The sequence below is a fragment of the Amphibalanus amphitrite genome, unplaced genomic scaffold (assembly GCF_019059575.1).
Source record: "Amphibalanus amphitrite isolate SeventyFive unplaced genomic scaffold, NRLGWU_Aamphi_draft 001251F_arrow, whole genome shotgun sequence".
In the NCBI taxonomy this organism is placed as follows: domain Eukaryota; kingdom Metazoa; phylum Arthropoda; class Thecostraca; order Balanomorpha; family Balanidae; genus Amphibalanus; species Amphibalanus amphitrite.
This window is the reverse complement of record NW_024882744.1, coordinates 25,079-47,291: the sequence shown is the minus strand read 5'-3', so window position 1 is coordinate 47,291 and position 22,213 is coordinate 25,079. Positions and strand designations below refer to the sequence as shown.

General features: G+C 49.8%; 3 protein-coding genes and 1 long non-coding RNA gene across 4 annotated transcripts; 1 reads left to right on the top strand and 3 right to left on the bottom strand.

Annotated features, from left to right (window-relative positions):
* Positions 1-325: 325 nt before the first annotated feature.
* Positions 326-21,002, top strand: LOC122371516. Its single transcript, XR_006254749.1, has 3 exons — positions 326-424; positions 709-804; positions 20,552-21,002. It is a non-coding gene; the product is annotated as an uncharacterized LOC122371516 (long non-coding RNA).
* On the bottom strand, positions 4,524-9,158 carry LOC122371514 (innexin inx3-like). Its single transcript, XM_043347891.1, has 4 exons — positions 9,029-9,158; positions 8,571-8,777; positions 6,551-6,667; positions 4,524-6,219 (listed from the first exon to the last, which is right to left on the bottom strand). The coding sequence occupies exons 2-4, from the start codon at positions 8,725-8,727 to the stop codon at positions 5,210-5,212; spliced, it is 1,284 nt and encodes a 427-aa protein (XP_043203826.1). The 5' UTR covers positions 8,728-8,777; positions 9,029-9,158; the 3' UTR covers positions 4,524-5,209.
* Positions 11,869-15,868, bottom strand: LOC122371515 (innexin inx2-like). Its single transcript, XM_043347892.1, has 4 exons — positions 14,893-15,868; positions 14,224-14,381; positions 13,608-13,775; positions 11,869-13,294 (listed from the first exon to the last, which is right to left on the bottom strand). Exons 2-4 carry the CDS (start codon positions 14,345-14,347, stop codon positions 12,387-12,389), a joined length of 1,200 nt encoding a protein of 399 aa, XP_043203827.1. The 5' UTR covers positions 14,348-14,381; positions 14,893-15,868; the 3' UTR covers positions 11,869-12,386.
* On the bottom strand, positions 18,037-20,679 carry LOC122371513 (innexin inx2-like). The gene is made up of 3 exons (XM_043347890.1): positions 20,550-20,679; positions 20,113-20,289; positions 18,037-19,886 (listed from the first exon to the last, which is right to left on the bottom strand). Exons 1-3 carry the CDS (start codon positions 20,671-20,673, stop codon positions 18,892-18,894), a joined length of 1,296 nt encoding a protein of 431 aa, XP_043203825.1. The 5' UTR covers positions 20,674-20,679; the 3' UTR covers positions 18,037-18,891.
* Positions 21,003-22,213: the final 1,211 nt, after the last annotated feature.

Here is a 22,213-nt window from a genome sequence, read left to right as displayed (position 1 = left end):
TTAGCATCAAAAAACAAAAAGTACTTTCTAACAAATTACGTAATCAAAAATGATAGAAGCAGTCATGTAGCAGTGCATTGTAAAAATGTTCATTTGGAATTGATCCATCAAAATATATAGAAAAATAAGCTACAAAAGTTTTCGATTCATAGCAGTTTCTAGTTTTTATGATAGACTTTTCGTAAAATTTTAAATCTAGTGAGAGAAACTATTCTAATTCAAAATGGCTTGTGACGTAAGATGCTTACTTTTTCATGGAAGTCCTGCTCAAAGGTACCAGCCTTGGATAGTGACCTCCCCTTCATTGATCTGTTTGGAATCGGCCAAAGAGAGGTGAAGATTGAAGAGGATGGCCATTGGCCAATGGCCATTGGCGTCTGGACGTCTGACGAATCTGTGGGTCCCTCCACCCTGAAGTGCAGAGGTGTGGCACTCACTTATTACAATTAATAAAATGCCCTTTCTCCTGTTATCCCTGCCTGCATAGGCGTTGGACCGGGGGAAGGGCACCGGGGCGCACCATGCCTCCCCTTGATTTTGACATTTTAACATTAGCCCTATGGGCGTTCGCGTTGCATGGAAAGAATGGGACCAAAAGTGGCAGTGCCCCCCCCCCCTTAATTGAAGGTATTCCGCCGCTACTGCCTGCCTGGCGCCATGGCCACTCGAAATCGCATCCTTGATCGGCCTTGCCTTGATCTCCCACAGGTCACATCGGACATCGGAAAGGGCGGAAAGACACCCTCGCCAGCCCCGCCCCGAGGTGCCCTGCGACAGCCTGGTTTTGGACCTCGCCTTCTGGAGGTAAGTGGTGTGGCCTGTGGGGACTTACCTCTTGTGGGACTTAGATAGCACCCGAAGGGCTGGAGCCCTGGTCAACTCCTCGACGGCCGGAGTCCGGTGCCGCACGCGTCGCCACACCGTCGCATCAAGACGAACACCAACGGCACGATTTCATAAAGAGCCGTCCGATCTCCAGAGTCGGAAAGGATCCCAAACTAGGTAGGTACATCGAACTGAAATCGCATATGGCGGAGCATTCGGAAGGACCAATCCGCAAAAATCTTGGCAGGCAAATCCAGGAAAGCAGGAAGGTTGGAACAAATGCAATCCTCGCGTGAAGGCGGAAGCCGGCGTAAACGGTCAGAGCGGAGAAGTTCGAGATGACATACGACATCATCTGTGCCTGCAACGTCCACGCCGACCGCACCGTATTCTAGAACTGAAACCCCTGAGTCAGCACCGTTTCTAGAAGATAGGCTTACCCGGTACCCCTGCCTGGTACGGTGGGACTGGGCCCGGCGTTTTGCGTCACCGACCGTCGTCGGTGGAGGTAAACGGCGCCAAAAGTACCGGACGGCTATTCCTTGTCGGTCTCCTCCAGGACGGGCTCCTGGTCCTAACACTTTGCAACTTGTGGGTCTCTGACCTAGTTCTTGATCTGAGGGTGACGCCGGCGCCGCACACTTATCTCTACTGACGACACCACGACACTAAGCGACCACCCATCGGAGAGTCAGCGGTCGGCGAACGTCATCGTCCATCGTGGTCTGGATTGACCACTGGAAAATGAGGGTGGTGAATGAGAAAATGCACCAAGTCGTCGAGCTCTCGCAGTGGGCTCAGCACGCCAAGGACCCTTCCGTAAAAGCCTCGGGCGTCCCGTGAAAGCGGGCAGGCTTTGCCTTCTTAGTGTGACGTTTGTCGGCCCGTCCTTCTGAGTACCTATCGATAACACTGTGCTGAGTGCAGCAGCAAAGGCGGTCACTCACAGGCTACACGATACAAACGCCCCCATGTCTGAAGCCGTGATGTTGGGCGTCTGCTCTTTGGCCCCAGGCCAGAATCGGGAGAAGGGGGCATTTGAAGCATACCTATGTTCGTCCCGAAGCGTCCGAAATCGGGGAAGAGTTTTCAGTTCAATCGAGCAGAAAGGAATCTTCACAGTTCACCAAATTTTGTCATGTGCAGTAGGTCACAAAGTCAGTCTACAAAGTCCATTCTCAGTCGCGATAGAACTGAGAAGATCTCCCATACAGTGAGGTCATCGAGTAGGTACTGGCGTTATTTTGTATGCTATGTCATGTAGAACCGAAATACATTTGTATTTCGGTTAAACATGACATGGCATACCTATAAAGTAGCGCCAGTAGGGTAGCCTGGGGCAAGACGCCCCAGATAATTTATTTCGCTGCATAAATTTTGTCCCACATCACCTGGAAGGCCAAATTTGTGCTCAATGCGTTCTTTGGACATTTTACTTTAAATTGCACCCCTCAAATTGATTCACTTATGATCGGACTCCAAGCTAGGAAGTGATTTGTGAAGCAACTGCAAATGGGGCATTTTGCCCCAACCCCAGGGCAAAACGCCCCACGGCCTGGGGCAAGTAGCCCCATACTTTAGATTGAAGATTTAACATGGTAGTTGGCTAAATCTTATGTGAGAGGTCCGTTAGACCTCTGGAGGCACGGCACTGAAGTTAGCACATTCCATCCTGTCAGGTGCTCAGCTATGACACTATTGTATGAGCAGGTTTTTCACCTACCTCATAAGACCAAGTAATAAATTATTGCAATGCAAATGTTAACAAAATACTTCCTTTGCCATCCAGTTGCCGAGAAAAATACACATAAAGGCATAGAAACTTACTGTTCGCCAGCTACCGAACATAAGGAAGTGGGTAGCCCGAACAACACATGAGGTAAAACGCCCCAGGGGCTTTTTGCCCCGCGACCTACTGGGGCGTTTTACCCCATCACGTAGTTCGGTCAGAGAACAACGCCTTGCACTCCAGCAAGACATAATTTAACACGAACCAACCCGGCATGATAAGCGTTAGACAATAGTTGTTCAAAATACATAAAAGTCGTTAACCTAATGTGGACCATAAAAGAACGCCATGATACATAATCTGACAACAAAACATAAAAATCACTCAAAAAACACATTTTTGGCTATATCTCCCGAAAGAGTCATCACAATTTCTTTCCAGTCTGCTCATATAATGATCATATAGTGCACGTTTTATAGAAGAGATGATGTTTCCCCAGAACCCTGCCAGTTCCGAGAAACATCGGTGAGGCGTTTTACCTCGGCGGGGCGACTTGCCCCGGTCTACCCTACCCACTCGATGACCTGACTGGTTGTAATGTTTTATTGTGTATGTTTGAGATGGTCTTTCCCCTACACGTTTTGTTTGTTTGTTTGTTTGTTTGTTTGTTTGTTTGTTTGTTTGTTGTTTGTTTGTTTGTTTGTTTGTTTGTTTGTTTGTTTGTTTGTTTGTTTGTTTGTTTGTTTGTTTGCTTGTTTGCTTGTGCCTCCATTGGTCGATGAACACGAAGATGTGCCTACTGTTAAAGGTAGACTGCCACCTTTTTTCCACAAAACGGTTTTCACTAGAGCTGAGCCACCTATGTCCCAGACTGAAGTCGGTTTTCCGAAATTCGAACCCGTTTGCGAGAAATCGGAGACCAAAGTTCAGTTTGATGCCATTTTTTTAGTCCAAGAAAACCGACATCTCTACTGTTTATTGATAACTTTGAAACATGAATTTTCTTATCTTTTGGTAAATATATGTCAAAACTTTGATTGTTTCGAGATCAGAGAAGAATTTTGGAGTGTCAAAATAAAAGTTAAACTTATATATTCAGTAGTTCATTTTTTCCAAAAAAGTGTGGGAAATGGGGTTTAACATGGGCCAGACCCATTCCAAATGAGCCATGATTTTTAAATGTTTTACGAACTTAAATGCAAAATAAATTAAACATGGCCAATTTCTTATGAAATCATATATTAGTAAATCATAAAATACCTTACTTTTTCAAATAAAATGTAATAATCTTATGACCTTGAAGTCTAGTGATGTGTAAACATTGTCGCTAGACATTAACCGATTGATAATTGTATGATAATCGACAATTTTTTTCGCGATTCACGTGATGATACTTTGTCAGGTGAATTCTAAAATTTTGTTTTGTCCAGGGAATAAATCATAGGCCGATCTGAGAAAACTTTTTGAAGGTGGCAGTCTTCCTTTAAGGCTGAAACAGACTTTTTTCCGCGTTCAGGAAATCGCATGCGAGAGCCTATCCAAATACATTATAATTCTTTCCGCATCAATCGCATCTGGGAGGTGCGTGCGTGCGATTGATGCGAGCGTGCTTACATGTATTTCGATAGGCTCTCGGCTCTCGCATGCGATTTCCTGAACGCCGAAAGAGTCTGTTTCAGGCATTAGTCAGATCTTGGTCAGATCCTGGTCAGATCCATTGAGGGTCGTCAGATCCTAGCGATGTTTACGAAAAACCTCACGTGGGAAAAACATCAACGCCCTCCCGCTTTCTGTGTTGGTTGAGATTATGAAGACACTCATGGCTTCCATACTCCATACATCATTCAAATTTAAAGAGACTCACATTGTTCAGGGAATGGCTAGAATTTTCTTACTTTATTTTATGGTTTATCATGGATAGCTTGTAATTCGCTCACCTAGAATATGAATGGATATTTCAGACTCGAGACACATTTATCATCACCACGAGTGGTCTATATTTGAGCGTAATGACATTCGATGTTATGTCATTGGCATAGTGGAGCGATTGCGAGACATTGTCGTGGTCTTAGGCGAATATTGCTATGACATTCGATGTTATGTCATTGGCATAGTGGAGCGATTGCGAGACATTGTCGTGGTCTTAGCGAATATTGCTAGGGATAGTCCTAGCAATGTTTCGTTATCGGCGACGAAAGCAATTGACGGTTACGACCTGCATGAGACCACACGCGCCGGTTCAGGATCGCCTGCCATTTAAATGGCATGAGTCGGTCACGCGATAGAACTGAGAAGATCTACAATACTGATCCAATGCCTACAATACAATACTGGGAAGAACAATCTACAGACGAGACTACTGTTGTCGCATTATTGACATCATGCCAGCATTTTTGAATGTACTACACACCTAAACGTCGCACCATATCACATGCACATCAAATCTTATGTGGATATCTTGCCAAAATATCAGATGCCATGCACGACCTGTCAAGTTACGCCATCATGCGTAAGTTAACAAATATGAAACAGGACCGGTATTTCTCATTTAAAATCATCAGAAGTCATGCGGTTGATGCCGCGTTACAGCGTGTACATACACAGCGCTATAACATTTACGGCGACACTGTGACATCAATACCGGGCCAGGCGTGGTCACTGGCGTCGTTTGGTGGGTAGCACAGAGCTATAGACGGGATCGGTGTCATCGCAAGGTGTGAGAGGTTTGCGGAGTTCGAAGTCCGGGGCGGTGCTGCTGTGGCCGCCCGGAGAGTCCAGCGATTGCAGCTGCATCGCGTGCGGCAGGGTCGGGTAGAGGCGCGGCCGGCGCTTGGGGGCGAGGTCCTCGGCCACCCCTGCCGAGTACTCGCGCAGAAAGTCGAACAGCACCAGCCCGTTCAGGTTCTTAGTGAAGATCCACACGAAGAAAAAGTCCGAGAAGCTGATGCCGTTGACGACGTTTGTGACGACGCTCATGTTGCCGACGTCGTGTGTGTGGTCTTTGGTCTGAAGCACCCAGACGCGCAGGACCGGTGAGGCGATCATGGCCAGCCGCCAGAGCAGGTTTAAGCCGGTCACCAGTCCGAGCAGCACGAACCAGAACCACAGCATCGCGTACAGCTTCTCGTTGAAGATGTTGATGGGCAGGATGCAGATGGAGTCGATCGTCGACACTGTGCCGGACGCGCCGAAATACTGGAACGTGCACTTGGTCTGCTTGGGGAAGGTGTAGTGCGAAGGGTCCACCGAGGTCGGGTCCTCCGGATCGTACTTGATGAGACGCGTGCCCAGTGTGAAGAAGTCTCCTCCGAGCAGCTTATCGGTGAGCACCAAGTTCAGAATGACGTTGGCAAAGTTGAGAATCTCGCAGAAGACGTATTGGTAGGCGTACCATTCGTTCGTTCCCTTGCTGTCGACCAGATACCTTACCACAAGAGCCTGACGCTGACGTCGCTTCTTTTCTTCCATGCGGGCCTCGACCATGCCCTCGATCAGGTGGCGGATCCGATGGTCCTCGAACATCTTCCAGATCCAGTGAGGCACGTAGAACAGCACGCCCTGCAGGAAGAGCACGATCGGCACCCACTGGTAGTAGGTGATGTGCTTCTTTTCGTCGTGTTCAGGATGGCCGGGACCGACGCCCACCTTTGTCAGCTGACTGGCTCCTGAAGGGAAGGATTTCAAGTTTAAGCCCAGGGAATAGGGACAATACCCAGATGGGCCCGTGACATATCCAATATCATTTGTGCTTTTTGCGTTGCTGTTTATAAAGTGATAGCTTAAAACCTTGATTCACAGGTACAAACAATGAATGCTAAACTCAGCGGATCGGTGTGACCTAGCTCTTCATGTGGTGATATTCCCACCATAAACATTTATTATTCCGATCACCGGGACATCTGCATGCGAGGCACGAGTGCGCCACAGGTGCGCTGGCCGCCATATTGTTTTCGTCAGGTTAGACTGTTACGACGGGAAGTGTTGTCAGTGGCTTACCGATCTGGTTGTCCCTGAAGTACTTCTCGTACGTGAACGTGCCAGTGATCCAACAGTAGGTCTGCATAACTTCCTGCAGACGTGCTTCCGCCGTTCCCGTGCAGGCGATCGGCTTGCCTGGAAGGAATTATGTAAAAATCATTAAATTATTTTAACAAGATCCCGTGGTACCGCGGGATTATGGGATCAACAGCAGATACTACATAATTCACATTCCACAATAATGGGACGAGGTTAAAAGAACAGACAGTTACAGACCACAGTGGACTGGAGGTGGGCCGGGGACGGTTGCAATCTATCTAAGTCATTTCCCTGACTAACGTAGAATGGTTAGGTTACTAATTTGATTTGTGATTTTCATGAGTGGCCATTTTGGTGCTATTTCTTCAAAATGGTGTGAGAGGGAGCGTGAGAGTGATAGAGATCTCATGAGTGCGATTCAAAAAATACTCGGGATGTCACGACTCAACGATAAGCGATATCACGTGACGACTCTGTGACGTAAATGACGTCACGCCATTCCGTGGAGCGGGGGAGTTTCGTCGACCCGTGACGGCTGTGTGACGCTGATGACGTCACACCGTTCTGAGACGCCGCATTGCCTCACGATGGGTGTCGGCGCCCCAGGCAGTGGCGCCCCAGGGAAGTCCGCGGTGATGTCACTGCCGGACTCGCCGGCCCTCGTCCGGCAGCCAGCGCGACAGCCTCGGCCCCACGTCCGTCCAGACAGCCCATATTCAACCCGCGTTCAGCGCAGGTTCGGGATATTTCGGATCAACTACCTAAATTCTGAGTCACTTGTCATTTTTTGACGTTTCATGCTTCCCAGGTCCAACGGGGCTACATTCAGTAGCGGTTTGTCAATAGCAGTTTGCCAGAATAGAATGTCTCTATCTCTCGTCATGTATCGTGATTGAGTGACTCGGGCTTTTTGTTGCAATTATTCCTTTTTGTATAGTAACGAACGATGTACATATATTTTGTCGACATGATCCGACGATCCGTAAATGACCTTAGGTCATCGTGTGTCCTTTAGAGGTAAAAATCATGGTGACGGGAAAAGTAACTTCTTCCTATTTATCAATGTCATGGTGAGTCGTTTGGTACCAATTTCAGCGCTCTTGCTTTACTGGGTGGGCCACAATCTGCTACGCAGATATGGGGCCCGTGACCTTACTTGACCTTACAGGGTTAGACCGAGACGCCTAAGAGTGCCGCCGTGTGGCTTGCGCCGCGTATTTTCTACTGCAACGGCTCGGTCATGTGCGAGTTTAAATCCATCCGATGTGTTCCGAATATGGGTTGAATGGGGCTCTATTTTAGGGACGTCTCGACCCTCAGCTTTACAAAGAAGGATAAGCAGGAATATCTATCAGCGAAGCCTTTTTTCTTAATAGTGTAGCTTTGCCGACTTTATGTTATCCTTGCGCATATGTTCTCTAGCCGATTTGTATGAATCAGAATCAGAGATGGAAACTGAAAAAGAAGTGTGTGGCTGATGGTGGATGCAATACCGGTCAACATTTTCAGTAAACACAACGAAGACAACTGTATAGTAGCACACTGGGGTGCTAATCTTTTTTTACAATCAAGTCACAATTTGAACAACAGTTGAGTCACTCGCCGATGACGGAGTTGAGTTGAGTTACTCTCACCGATGAGGGAGTTGAGTTGAGTTACACTCACCGATGACGGAGTTGAGTTGAGTCACTCACCGATGAGGGAGTTGAGTTGAGTTACACTCACCGATGAGGGAGTTGAGTTGAGTTACTCTCACCGATGAGGGAGTTGAGTTGAGTTACACTCACCGATGACGGAGTTGAGTTACACTCACCGATGAGGGAGTTGAGTTGAGTGACACTCACCGATGAGGGAGTTGAGTTGAGTGACACTCACCGATGGGGGAGTTGAGTTGAGTGACACTCACCGATGAGGGAGTTGAGTTGAGTGACACTCGCCGATGGCGGAGTTGAGTTGAGTTACACTCACCGATGAGGGAGTTGAGTTGAGTGACACTCACCGATGAGGGAGTTGAGCGACACGATGATGCAGAAGACGAAGAGCAGCAGCCGGGTCCACTTGTAGTGCAGCTGGAACACCCTGGTGTCGACGGTGGGCTTGTCGGATCCCGAGATCCGGATGATGTCGTATAGACTTGTGAACACTCCCAGCAGCATGGCTGAATGTTTTTAGATGGCGCTTCGATGAAATTGATATGGGGCCCGGCCTGCAAATGGTTTTGAGCATTGCATCTATCATCCAAATAGTTTTTTTTTTTGATCGACTGCGAAATCATCAACAGGGAACGAAATATATCCCACCAGACAGGCGAGCTCAAAATGAACATAAACACAGAATCAGACAACCTACAAGGAAAACATACAAGGAAACGCCAAACGCTTCCTTGTATGTCATCAGACAACCTAAGAAAATGAAGGCAGAGTGAGCCGTGTTCAGAAATCTCTCCTCAGTCCTCACCTCTGCTGGGTCTCAGACCTGTGTGTAGCTGCTCCCGCTGTTTCGCTCGCTGGGTGATCTGGTTCACTGCGCAGGAGCAGAGGCTGGACAAAGACTGATCAGCCGGCTAGCTGAGACTTTCAGGGCATTCTGGAGCGGAAGCGCTGCGATAGCGCTTCCGGTGTGTGTGCCGCTGTCTGGTTCCAGTGTACGGCTCTGTCATCGGCGCCGGTTTCAGAGACGGTAGTGGTGTGGCGGCACCGGGCATTATTGAGATACATACACAGTACCTTTTGACCGAACAGCTAAATGGGAGCGCATTAAATTTGCCGCTGTATTATGTAAATTGACATAACGTTAGACTTCGGTCGAACAAGTATCGTGGATGTTCATCACGTTGTTATTTTTCATATTCTTAAGTCGTGATGAATATCATTGAAATGTGCCATTTTATATACTTTAACCAGAACAATCAATACGAAAAGAAACTTATTGAACTGACATGACATCACATAGCTTCGATGTTAATTGGTATAATATCTGTAGGTATATGCATATAATGTGACTTTCAACGTAGGTACCATCTTAGTAAACGAGAAACATGATTTCAAAAGTTTTAACATTCTTCCTTTCCGATCTATTGCATTGAACACAAACTGCAGGTCATAAAATGTAGAAAAAATATATTAACGACAAATCGAAACTTGCCATAACATTTCTAAAACATTACGAAACCTTTCCTAAGCCTCAAGCGATATGAGTTCGTTCAACATTTCTGGGACACCTAGAACAGATTTCCATCTCAGTCCCATCAACTTAGAAAGAACCACCCCTTCGACCATCACGTAACACTATTATAATAACACGGAACAAAAATGATGACGAACGCGTTTCGGCTAAATCCGCGTTCGTCTATCATTTTTTCCGTGTTATTATACTTGTCTCAACTGAAATACAATTAACACTATTTATGCTGATGCAACATGCAACATCCTTAACCCTCGCATGTGTAGGGGGGTCGGATGGACCCCCATGGTTTTTCGCGAATAACTCGCGTAAAAGGCGGCCGATCGCGACCAAACTTTCAGTACCCTCGCATTGATCAATTTTACACCTACCCTGAAAATTTCATGACCCTGACCCAAATGACCTTTGACCCGTGACCTTTTTTCCGAGACCATGTTTGGCCGGAATCGCGATTCCGCGTATGTCGGCTCGCATTAGCCGCGCGTTTGCAAGCTTTTCGTGATTTCAAACATTCAAACATGTGATTTGATGTTGCTCCCATGCATTAGGGTGGGTGTCAAGGTCACCTGAAGGTCAGGTCAGGTCATTGACCTTTGGTGACCTCAGTTCACTTTTTCGAGTTTTACATGTATGATGTTTCTAGGCTAGTTTTTGGAGCTGAATTCGAATTTAGCAACCATTTGAACATATACGAAGTAGTTTTGGTGACTTCGTAACATGTTACGAAGCTGTCAGAGGCCGTTGACACGTACTACGAATACCCGTCACGACGCCTACTGGTTGACCTGACCTGACCTGACCCGACCTGGTCTAAATGCTTAAAGACATCATCTGTGATCAAAACTAACACGATATTCGTGATCAGCGTTCCGAAAAACCCCTTAGCAGCCACACTTCACGACTTTCTAGCAGGTCCCGATTTTCCCGACTTTGGGTCATTGACCTGACTTGGAAGGTCAACCAATGACCTAGGACCTTAAAATTCGGTATCATCGGCTTCCTCTCGTCACGGGCAACACGCTCGTTTTTTCCGCGAAGCTCTAGCTCGATCAGGGGCCAAACGGCAAGGGGGGGTCCAACCGACCCCTCCCTACACATTAGAAGCTGGCAAACGCCGCACACATGCGAGGGTTAACCCTCGCACGACCAGGCCATTTCTCATAACACGAACGACCAGGGGGGGGGTTGTTACGACCCCCCCCCCTGGCGTTTCGAAACGGAAGGTCGTAGAGCTTAGCGGAAAAAACCAACGGATTGCTCTCAACGAGATCTCGCGATTGGTGGTATATTTTTTGGTCCTAGGTCAACATTTGACCTACTTTTGACCGGTCAAAGGTCAAATTTTCGGAAAAATAGACTTTTTTCAACTTTCGGCGGCGATTGCGGCAAAACGGTGGGAGATATCGACTTGAAACCTTCACTATCGTGTTCCTTGATCAATTCTCTATCGTTTGGTATGTATTTCGTTTCCCTAGCTCTAAAAATGGAGCGTTGGGAGCGCCGGAAGTCGGCAAGGTCACAGTCGGCGGCAGAAATTCGAACAATCAAAATTTAAATTTTTGAAATCTGATTGTATTTTTGGATTTGGGAGGTCCATTTGCTCCCTAAAGAAGCTAATATTGCTGCATATTCCCATTGAGGTGACAAGAATTAGCAAAATAGTGGTTCGGGCGCTTTTCAAAAATAGTACCGGACGCTGTTCCTCTTGTGACGTCATAGCTCCGTGACCTGACCTGACCCGGTCAAATTTCTTATACCATATGATAGCCAATACTTGCCCCAACATGCATGGGAAGTTTCATCACGATCCATCGACCGATGTCCGTACCACCGGCAGGAAACCTCGGGCGTTGGCACTCAGTTTGTGAAAATCCGGCCGGAGGCTGTACCTCTTATGACGTCATAACTCCGTGACCTGACATGACCCGATCAATTTTTTTCGGCAAAAGATGCGCAAAGGTTGCCCCAGAGGGTATTGAAAATTTCAGCCCGCTACGACAAGCCGTTTAGCGTGCACTTCGAAAAAACCTCAGGGGGGGGGGGGGTTGATACAACCCCCCCCTAGGCGTTCTAGGGTTAAGGTATCTTCGCAAGCAGGCGAGCAAACAAGAAGCCTCACATAAAACCACATTGTTTTGGCCATCAACAATACATCTCTCGACTGACACGGGCACTTCTAGACGCGAGATGAGGAAACATGTGTTGATGGCGAAGACAGTAATATTCTTACAACTATGGAAACACAGTAAAACCCAATAAACGCACTATACATATATGTACTTGCTGTGCGGTACAAGCCACTTTAATGCCGTTTGATTTGTACACAGTCTGACACACAAAGTGTCGTGCAATGTACCATGCACAATAGCACAGCCATCGTGCAGGGAAGGCACTAACATGAAGGAAGCAGAGTATCCCCGTTGGCAACTTAATAAACTACACCGTTTATATGACGCGTAGCCAGTTGCGCAGTCTGTCGAAGATTATCTGTGTAGCGCGCATGCATACCGTTCGTTGGGCATCACCCGGAAGCTTAGGAAATCTGAAGAGGATTTAGCCACTGCGCTCTAGACCCCGCGTCTCCCCGCTGACCGAGTCCTGCAGTGCTCTTTCCGATACTCCCGGTCGCGCCTCATTCTACTGGCGTATTGTCCGAGAGGATGCGCATCACGGGTCTCCTCTTCATCGGCATCTCCTCCGTAGCCTCAGACTCTTCGTCATCGTCGTCAAGGTCTGAGCAGCTGGCGAGGAAGCTCTCCTTGGCGAGCGCCTTCAGCAGCAGCCTGAACGCAGTGACGTCCATGTTGCGCGCCATTAGGCTGAGCAGGAAAAAGTCGCCCACCTCCAGCGAGTTGACGCCGCGGGTCATCTGAGAGCCGAACTTGAAGTGGGCCTTGTGCTGCAGCAAAGGGACGCGGAAGGCGCGCACCAGCATCAGCACCAGCCGGCCAACAAACACCACCGACGACAGCACCGACAGGAAGATGAGCCAGAACCACAGCACCAGGTACACCTTCTCGTTCAGCACGTTCAGAGCCAGCACGCACAGTCCATCCACGCTGCTCCGCGACCCGGTCGGACCGAAAAACTCCATCTCGCACTTGGCCTGCTTCGGGAAAGTGGTGGTGAACGGGCTGAACTGACCTCCGTCGGACAGGTAGCTGACCACCGCGTTACCGTAACCCAGGAACTTGTGGTTTAGAAACTTGTCAATGCAGTAGATGGTCGTGATCACGTTCAAGACGTTGAGGGCGTCGCAGATGACGAAGCGGATGAAGTAGCCCTGGTAGGTGCCCATGGTCTGGCGAATGTAGACGGCCAGGTTGGTGACGCGCGCCTTGAGGACGCCGCGGTCGAGCACGGGCAGCCGGATGTCCTGCACCATGGCCGCCATCCTGCCGTCCTCGCTGAGCGTCCATAGCCAGTGCGGCACGTAGAAGAGCACGCCGTGTAGCACCAGCATGAACGGCACCCACTGGTAGTAGGTCTGGTACTCGCGCTCCGAGTACTCGTGACGGCCCGGGCCCAGGTTAGTTGAACCTGGGCAAACACGAGGAGAGGGGAAGAGTTGAAAATCAGATAGGTACTGTCGTGAGAGGAATGGACTGAAAAGTCATGGGCGGTCGGTGACACTCATAGTCATGTCTTATCATAGACACAGATGAAAACGCGAGCAAATCGGAGGTTTGAGCCAATTTGATTTCGAAATCCGATAAAATCAGCTAAAGCTGACTGATGTGTGCTCCCAATCACAAGCCTATATATCAAGGATCTGTCTATACAGTTCGGAGTCGGTGAACCCATTGCGCGCTATGCGCTCCTGTCCTCTGTGTGGCCTACAGACATGACGTACCGGGTTTGAATCCGACCCTCTCCAGGTCGGAAGGGATGGTGTAGGTGGCCGTCACCCAGCAGTGCGAGTTCATCACGTTCAGCGGGATCGAGTTGCTGCCGCACTGGGCGCACGCACACGACACCGGCTCTCCGAGCATGTTGTAGGCCGTCACCAGGATGGAGAAACCTGCAGCACGTCGTGGTCCAGCGTCATTTGGTGACGACACACAGCCTCACTCGGTGGTGATGTGTAGCTCCACTCAGTCATCAGCGCCTCCACTTTGGTTTTGCATGGTGACAGAGGGCGCGACATTCGGGATCACACAGCGCTGTTTATGCTGCAATGTCATTGTTTAGCTTAGCATTTCGTCACCTTGACATCGTACTGCATAATGTTGTATTAGATGCTTTAGTAGGTAAGTATTCACAATGCATGAAGGTATGGGTGCCCGAAAAAAACATTCTGTTGTGGTGTTTTACGTCGTTTATGTTACAAGAAACACGCTGCCGTGTTTACTTGGTGCCGTTGTTAACACATCTAAATCATGACATTGGTAACGAAACGGGCATAAAGTTGTGGCTTATTTCACGGGGCGAACCGTGTTTTCTTCTCACGCCAAATACTCGTCACGTACCCAGAAAAAGGAACGTTGTGAGGCGGTAGTGCAGCTGGAACACCTTGTTGTCGATCTTGACACTGCCGGGCCCCTTGCCCCTCACCACCTTCACAATGTCCCCCAGCAGACTGGTGAGGGCCATGGCTGAGCGACGATCAGCGACGAGGGATCACCAACTGCGAAACAGCGAACACGATAAACAGACGGCAGGACGCGACAGTTGCGATGGTATGACACGAAGTCAATGCAGCCATCCAAACGACCGAACTATTTTCAAATTTTACATGAATATTCCCACACACATAACTAAAGTCGTTAATTTAGGTCTATCGGTAGATTTATAAACATCTTAAAGGAACGTCTAAAACAGTAGGAGTATGTGGTTGGTTGTGTGCTAATTGCTATATGCACTGGCGGTATAGTGGGTGGTCAATTGTGTGTTGTGCTGGTCAGGTGGTTGCTGGTCGTGTGCCGGTCAGACGTGGCTGGTGGGTCGGCGGCCGGTTGCGCACCATGCTAGGGTCAGTTGGTCGATGGCCATTTGTGTTCTGTGCCGTGTTGGTGAGGTGGTGGTCGGTGGTGGTCGGTGACGTGGTCGGTTACCTAACAGGTCGTCGGTGGCCGGTTGTGGGCCGTTTCGCTCAGCCAGTCGGCGGCCCGGCCGGTTGTGCGCCGTGCACTCCTCACCTGTCGCTGCCGGTCCCGCTCGCCGACGGCTCACGATGCGGCGTCCAGCCTCGTCCACAGGTGCGGTCGCCGGTCAGTGTCCGACCACTGACCCCGCACGCTCACACGGTTCAGCACCGGACACCGGCGACCGGGCAGACGCGAGACCCGGCCTCTATCACAGCGACTGACTCGGCCACTGCCCAGATGTTCACGGAGGGTGTCTCAGTGTCCGAGTGCCACCGTCAACAAATGCTGCCCGCTGTAGCGATCCACGGTCCACCCCGCCCGCTGCCGCGGCGCCGCGTGGCCGCCGACCCTGGAACCGGGCTGTGCACGGCACCGTGGAAACCCGCCCGAGACGCGACGCGACGCGGCGGCGGGGATGGGCGACGCGCCGGGGACAGTGGGGAGACACCGCGCGGGGGCAAGGCGCCCTGCGCCGGAAAGGGTTTCCGCAGCTGACCAACGGGCAGCAGCGGTAAAATACCATCACAGCCTTTCACAGGAGATTGGAGAGCTCGGAGCCGAGCCAGAAGCTCAGAGCGACGTTACAGCAGACACCGCCCAGCAGAAGGCCACGTTTGAAGCAGAAGTGCTCGGATAATCGCGACCATATTTGCAACACTTTCAGCACCCGCATGTACGATCTGCTAATATATGACGATTTTGAGGACGCGCACGGCATGTGAGCGCAACAAAAACTAAAAACAGGATTGAAGTAAGTGAACAGTCAAGCTCCGAAAGATGGACTGGGCAACGAAATAAATATGCCTCCACAAGCGTCCATAGTCGCTGTGTGAGCTACATCGCTTTTGATCCCACCTGCCACATAAATGATCCAGCTGTTGACCGATCTTTCCATAGAAGCGCTGCCAAGATAGACCAAATATGCCAGGGACGCGCCATTTGTATGCTTGGAGAGCTGACGCAGCACGACGTCTCGACGGAACCTCTCTCTCCCTTCCCGCGCCCCTGACAGCCAGGCGCCAACCTCAGTACCCCATGCCGGCGCTGTACAATAGTGTATACAGTCGAGCTGTTCACTTTGCATAGGGTCGTTGCAGCACAGCTGCTGCGCAGAAGCCGGCCTTCCCATTGGCACGTCATGACGCAGCTATGCAACACATGTGTTTCTCGGGTCAGCGGCAGCTGCAGCTGGCGAGCCGAGGAGAGCTGCGTCACAAAGCAGCTGTCTTAGCTGGGTATCGGGTATTGGCAGCGGAACTGATCTCGAGCGGCACCGGGGCGGGTCACTGAACAGCTCGCATGGCACCGGGGTGGGCGCTGGACAGAAAACAGCACATGGCACAGACGTATCAGGTAGGGGGACTTTTTTCTGAAAAGACGGTGTACTACTGGGAGTAACGTCACCGAACAACCTATTAGGATGATTTAACCTGCGCCCCGCTGGGGGTCCTGAATTTACACGCCCTGCTGGGGTGGAACGGGGGGGGGGGGGGGGGGTTGAACACCTTCTAACTCGTCTTCTGGGCCACGTAGCGACACGCGGTAAACGGCATTCTAAAAAACGTCCAAAGTTAGGACGAAAAGTGAAAACATTTAGTCATTTGTTTAGATAAGATCACCAGAGGTTAAAGGCTAATGTTGCCATTTTTCAACATTTTTTTTTTCGAAACACCGGCACATACCTCGGGAACCAATAGAGCTACAGCGCCATGGAAAAACGCATTCGAAAGCCCCTCAGTAACGCCCTTTCTGGGGTAGGTACTCAGATTTGACCCTAGGACCAACGGTTTAGCCTCCAGAGGGCAAAAACTCGAAAAAAACGTTTCTACAAAAATGATTTTTTCAGTAATAACTTTTGACTTAAGAAAGGCACGACATTTATTTTTCCAGCATCGTGGTCCTCTCGTTACGACGCATCGAATGAACTAAAGGTACTTTGACCTTGAAAGGTCAACTGAAAAATCTGGCCTGGGGTCAAGATCATGACCTAACCGGAAATAATCATGCCGCTGATCAGTCGATATGTGTCGTCGAACCCAACACATCCGTAAGGTGTTTTCATCGCTTTAGCATGCCTCTATTAGAAGTTATTAGCGGAAAACTGTTAGATACCATTCGTGACCTGAGTAGACCTGAGGGACATATCGAGGGGTCACGGGTGCCATTTTGCGGTTCGGTGTGTCGTATTTTCTTGTAATTACGTGTTTGAAATTATTAAGAATTACGTTCGTCTTAAAGAGGCGCCTTTAGATTTTGCTCATTGACTTAGGTATAATGGAGAGAGCGCAAAACTGACCTGACGTTAGGTCACCGATGACAAAATTCCGAGGTATACATTCCGTACATAGTAGGTACTGATGCTTTTATGAATTACTGAAAGTTTAAAAGCGATCGGTCACTCCGTGCAGCTATGGCTGCAACTTTTTATGAGGTGAGGTCACATGACACAACCTGGTGACCTGACCTTGAGTGACCTTGGTTTGAATTTTTTACAGCAAGTGCAACAAAGATGTATAATTAAGTGTGCCAAGCGCCGCCTTTTTTAGATATATTCGCGAAAAACCGCGGGGGGGGGGGGTGTTCAAACATACCAGCTGGGCACGGGTTAAGTTGAATAAGAAAGCACTCCGCCGGAGTCGCAGTAATTATCCGATTAGAGTTCCGACCTCTTTTTCGACATCAACTCTATGGAGTGATAGGTATGCTTCTTTTGTACATTGCCTATCCTGTATAATTTTGGACGACGCAATAACAGCTCGTGAGTTGACAACTGCAAAGCATTTACGGGCCCAGCCGCCTGAAAATATCACTATAAATGCGATGTAATTTGGCGCTTTACTTCTAAACAACCGTGGTAGTGTCACATGACCCTCCCTCCCGCCTGCACACAGGCCTGCACAGTGCACGTCAGTGGCCAGTGCTATCTCAGGACCGTGCAGAACTCGACTGTTGCTTCATATAGACACCGGACAGAGCACATCCGACGTGACATCATGACAGTTTTATCTCAGCCCTTTCCAGTGCTGCTACGATATAAACTTTACAGTTGCAGGATGGGTGATCTGTAAATACATTTAGGTACAAACCAAAGCTAAACAGCATGACTTGCGCAAAAAAACATGTTATTCCTGTTTAATTCGAGAACCATTCTATATGATTACCTCTTCTTTAAACCAAATTCATCAGAAACACAACTCACGGCCAAAGCGATTTATTAGCAAAATCCACTCGTAGAAATCGGTATATAAGACACTGTGTTTCTCCACTCCACAGCAGGCTGTGTGAACTTTAATACTGAGAACATCATGCATGGGCGTTGAAGCAGATTGATTTATTCTCTGCGCCCCAGAGCCGTTACTTGCCTACTTTAGTTGTAGAGCTGTTATACACAACGAAGGGTTAGAACTTCGCATTCTTATCCGAACCCTGGGCCCTGGCAAGTGGCGATGCACGAAAAACGGCACAGTTAGCGATTTTTTATACGCCTATGCATTGCGCGGTTCGTTCGAGTACACTGCGGCACAATTTCCTAGCACTAACAATGATGCCTGGCACCCTTTTCAACATAGCGAATAGTGCTGTTGGAAAATACATACTGACACACACTACAGCAGCCGTCGAGATTCCGTCACCAGCTTATAAACTAACGTTGCCTGATGCTAGCTTAGAGACAATGTCGCATCAAGGCGAGGTTCACCGCTTGTAAACACAGCAGCACAGCAGACGGGTGTTTACATGTCATTGGTCAGAACGCTATATAGTTGGCTGAGAGGTTTTAATGAAAGTTGTTAAGATGAAATGCTTAAAAAAGCTTATTGGTAAAGCTTGATTGGGAAACGGCACCGGTACTAATCAAAGTCATAACGGTTTCAAATGATATAAGGATGAATAAAACCTGTCCGATGACTTGCACGAAATCGGGTCCGCTGTGCACCGCCCCACTGAACATCGACCTCCACCACACCCACTCACTCCTGGGCCTTCCATCCGTCACCCCGACCAGCACGTGCAATGTGCACCCGACAAGCCTCTTGACACACCTCTGCCAGACTAGACGCGTAGTCTGGCGGGCGACGCAGGCCGGGCGTGGTGCGCCCTCGGCGAGCTGGGGCGGGAGCGGGGATGCGGTGCCGGCGACCCCGACGGCTCGGCAAGAGTCGGCAGCGCGCCCGGCCGCGCCAGCATCGCGATCGACTCCTCGCCGGCACGCGACGGGCGACGCTCGCGGTGTGTCGGCGGAGGACGGCGCTTGCGCGAGACGCGTGCCAGCTGCGAGAGGAACAGCCGCAGCGCGGTGATGTCCAGGTTCTTGGCGAGCAGACCGAGGAAGAAGTAGTCGCCGACGGAGATGTTGCGCACTACGTCCTCGATGTCAGTCGTGTGTGGCGTCAGCGCTCGCCGCTGAAACATGCCCGGACGGAAGCGCTTCATGAGCAGAAACGCCGAGCGGAAAAGGAACACTGAGATGGTGATTATGGCCAGCGTCAGCAGCCAAAACCAGAGAACCAGGTACACCTTCTCGTTGAAGATGTTGAGCGCCAGCACGCAGATGGCGTCCAGCTTCTGCACGGTGCCAGAGACGCCGAACTTCTGGAAGGTGCACTTGGTGAGCTTTGGAAACGTCTCGCTCATGGGACTGACTGTGGCGTTGACGTTATTGAAATATTCCCAGCAGCGAGAGCCGTACGAGTAGAACTCGCCGTTGAGGAAGCGGTTGGTGAACACGATATTGAAGATGACGTTGACGATGTTGAGGGCGTCGCAGATGACGAAGCGCAGGTAGTAGCCGTCGTAGGAGCCGAGCGTTTCGGTGACGTAGCGCGTCAGATCGCCAACCTTCTTCTTCAGCGCCTCCTTGTCCATGGTGGGTAGCCGGAGCTCGCGCACGAGCGTGAACACCCGGCCGTCCTCGTTCAGTTCCCACATCCAGTGGGGCATGTAGAACATGATGCCCTGGATGAAGAGCGCGAACGGCACCCATTGGTAGTAGAGGTGGTACTTGGCCGGCAGCTCGCCCCGGTTCGGCGTGCCCAGACCCGGGAAAGCTGCCAGAAAGGAGAGCGAAGACGTTAGTTCAACAAAAACGGTGCTGCTTTGTTGTGTTGCTGGTGAATTGCTACGCATCGAAAATGGCTGTGTTGCCACCTGGGTACAAGGTGATCATTAATTAATGATGCAAAATATACCGTTGTAAAAACGCTCAATAAGCACTCAACGTATAAACACGGCATACCATTTTAAAGACAACTAATTTTAATACTGCATTCCTACCTTTTGATATGCCGAGTCGGTCGTTGTCGGGCTGTTTGCTGGGCAGTGTGAAGGTGCCCGTGATCCAGCAGTGCGTATTTATTATCTCCTTGGTAATGCCCGACTTGGCACAGTCTGCGCAGGCGCAGTTCATCGGGTCGCCGAGCAGACTGTTGGCCGTGGAGAGGATGGAGAAAGCTGCGCAAAAGATAGAAACCCTTGTCACGCTCAAGACCATTAAAGCTAAGTAGATGAAAAAACAACGGTAACTAGGAAATTAACGGCTGATTGAAGGCCTATCAATTCCGTAGGATGCTTGAAACAATGCAGTGGTTTCTCATTTGTATTGCAAATTCAATAATCACTCGTCAATGCTTAAAAATATCCAAAACACATTCAATTTAGTTTACTGCATGTAACGGCTTCAAATCACGCAGCGTCAACTGATTGATACCCACAGAGAAAGAGGAAGGTGGTGACGCGGTAGTGCAGCTGGAACACCTTGTTGTCGATCAGCACCTGGCCGGGCTGCTTCTTCCTGATGACGGCGGCCGCGTCGCCGAGCAGGGCGGTGATGGCCATCCTGGTCGGCTGGGCTCTCTGCGCGAGGAACAGACGCGGGCGCAGATTCAGACAGGGATGTGGCTGGCAGTATCCGCCCCGCCAATAGTACCGGATCGAAAACGTCGTGGAGGGAGCCGTGCGCTGCAGCGCACGGTAGCCGCACCAAGCGCAGCTCCGGCCAGAGAGGCGTCGGTGTGAAATAACACCCGCCCGCCGGCTCCTTTGTTCCATTGTTGGTAGCGCGCTAGATCGGGTTGCAAATTTAGGAGGCAAGCGAAATGAAGCCGTCTGAACAATCACTGGTGCTTGCCAATTTGTGAAGCTCAATACGATAAGGACGGGGCTGATATGCAGTTTTGTGATTGATAGCTTATTAGAGAAAAATATTCGCAGTAACAACGGGAACATTATTTTGCGGATGAACAAGACCTAGATTTATAGATAAGTTTCAACTCCCGCCTATTTTCCCCTAACTTTGATGAAACATAGATTAACGTGTCAACTGTTGATTATCACAAAACTAAAAAAAAAAAGTTTTAATGCCTATTAAAAAAACGTTCAATTGTTAAAATGGGGAATTGTACCTTTAGGATTAAAAACATATTGACAATTGCCATAAGTAACAAAGTGAAAATGGTAAATAAATGTCAATTTTTACAAACGTTAAAAAAGAAATGCCTCCATATGACCTTCACTGGCAAACGGAACAGCAATACTAATTTAAGCTATATATTTAATATATAATGAAATACCAATTTATAGGCGCCCCTCCCTTCTCCCACTTGTCATGTTCCCTCCCCCTCCTCCCCACCAATTATCACAACTTACCTTAGCTGGGCCTCCTTTGCCACGTGCTCTTTGGCTACAGCTGGGACCTCAAAGAACTTCTTAACAGCAGTGCCCGCACAGCGTGTTTCGGTGCACTGGCCCACGCTCTTGGCACCTCGGGCTCCACCTGGCAGGTAGCACGGTCCACGCGGCACTATTGAACACCGTCCGCCCACCACCTCCAGACGCCCACCGAGTATCGATTATCCGCGGCTCGTTTGCCGGCGGTCTCGAACCTCGCGGCGACAGCGGCTGAACGGCCGCCTTTCCGACTGCACAGCTGTGCGGTGGACGCCGCAGCCGCAGCCGCAGCCGCAGCCGTGCCGCGCCGCGGTCCGCCCCTGGGCCTGTTGTGGTCCGCCCCGCCCGGTCCGACGGGGACGACCCTACATCGGCCACTGTCGGGCCGCTGCTGACGCGATCGATCAGACCGGCACGCAGTCGGCGCAGCTGGCGAAATGCCAGCCGAGCACCCCTATAAAACCCCACCGGCACCCCTCGTCACGCCGCCCCCCCCCCCCCCTCGTGGGGCACGTCAAACGGTCGTATGACATGGTATCACCTGACGGCACGAGACGCCGACAGCCGAGGAGATATGGCCAGCTGCTTCCTCGGCTCTTTATCACCATCGAAACAGGCGAGGCTGATTAGCTTTCTTTGTTATGTTTCTTATATCTCAACGACCTGATAACTTTCCGAGAAGCTTCCTTGGTTACCAGAGTTGTTTACA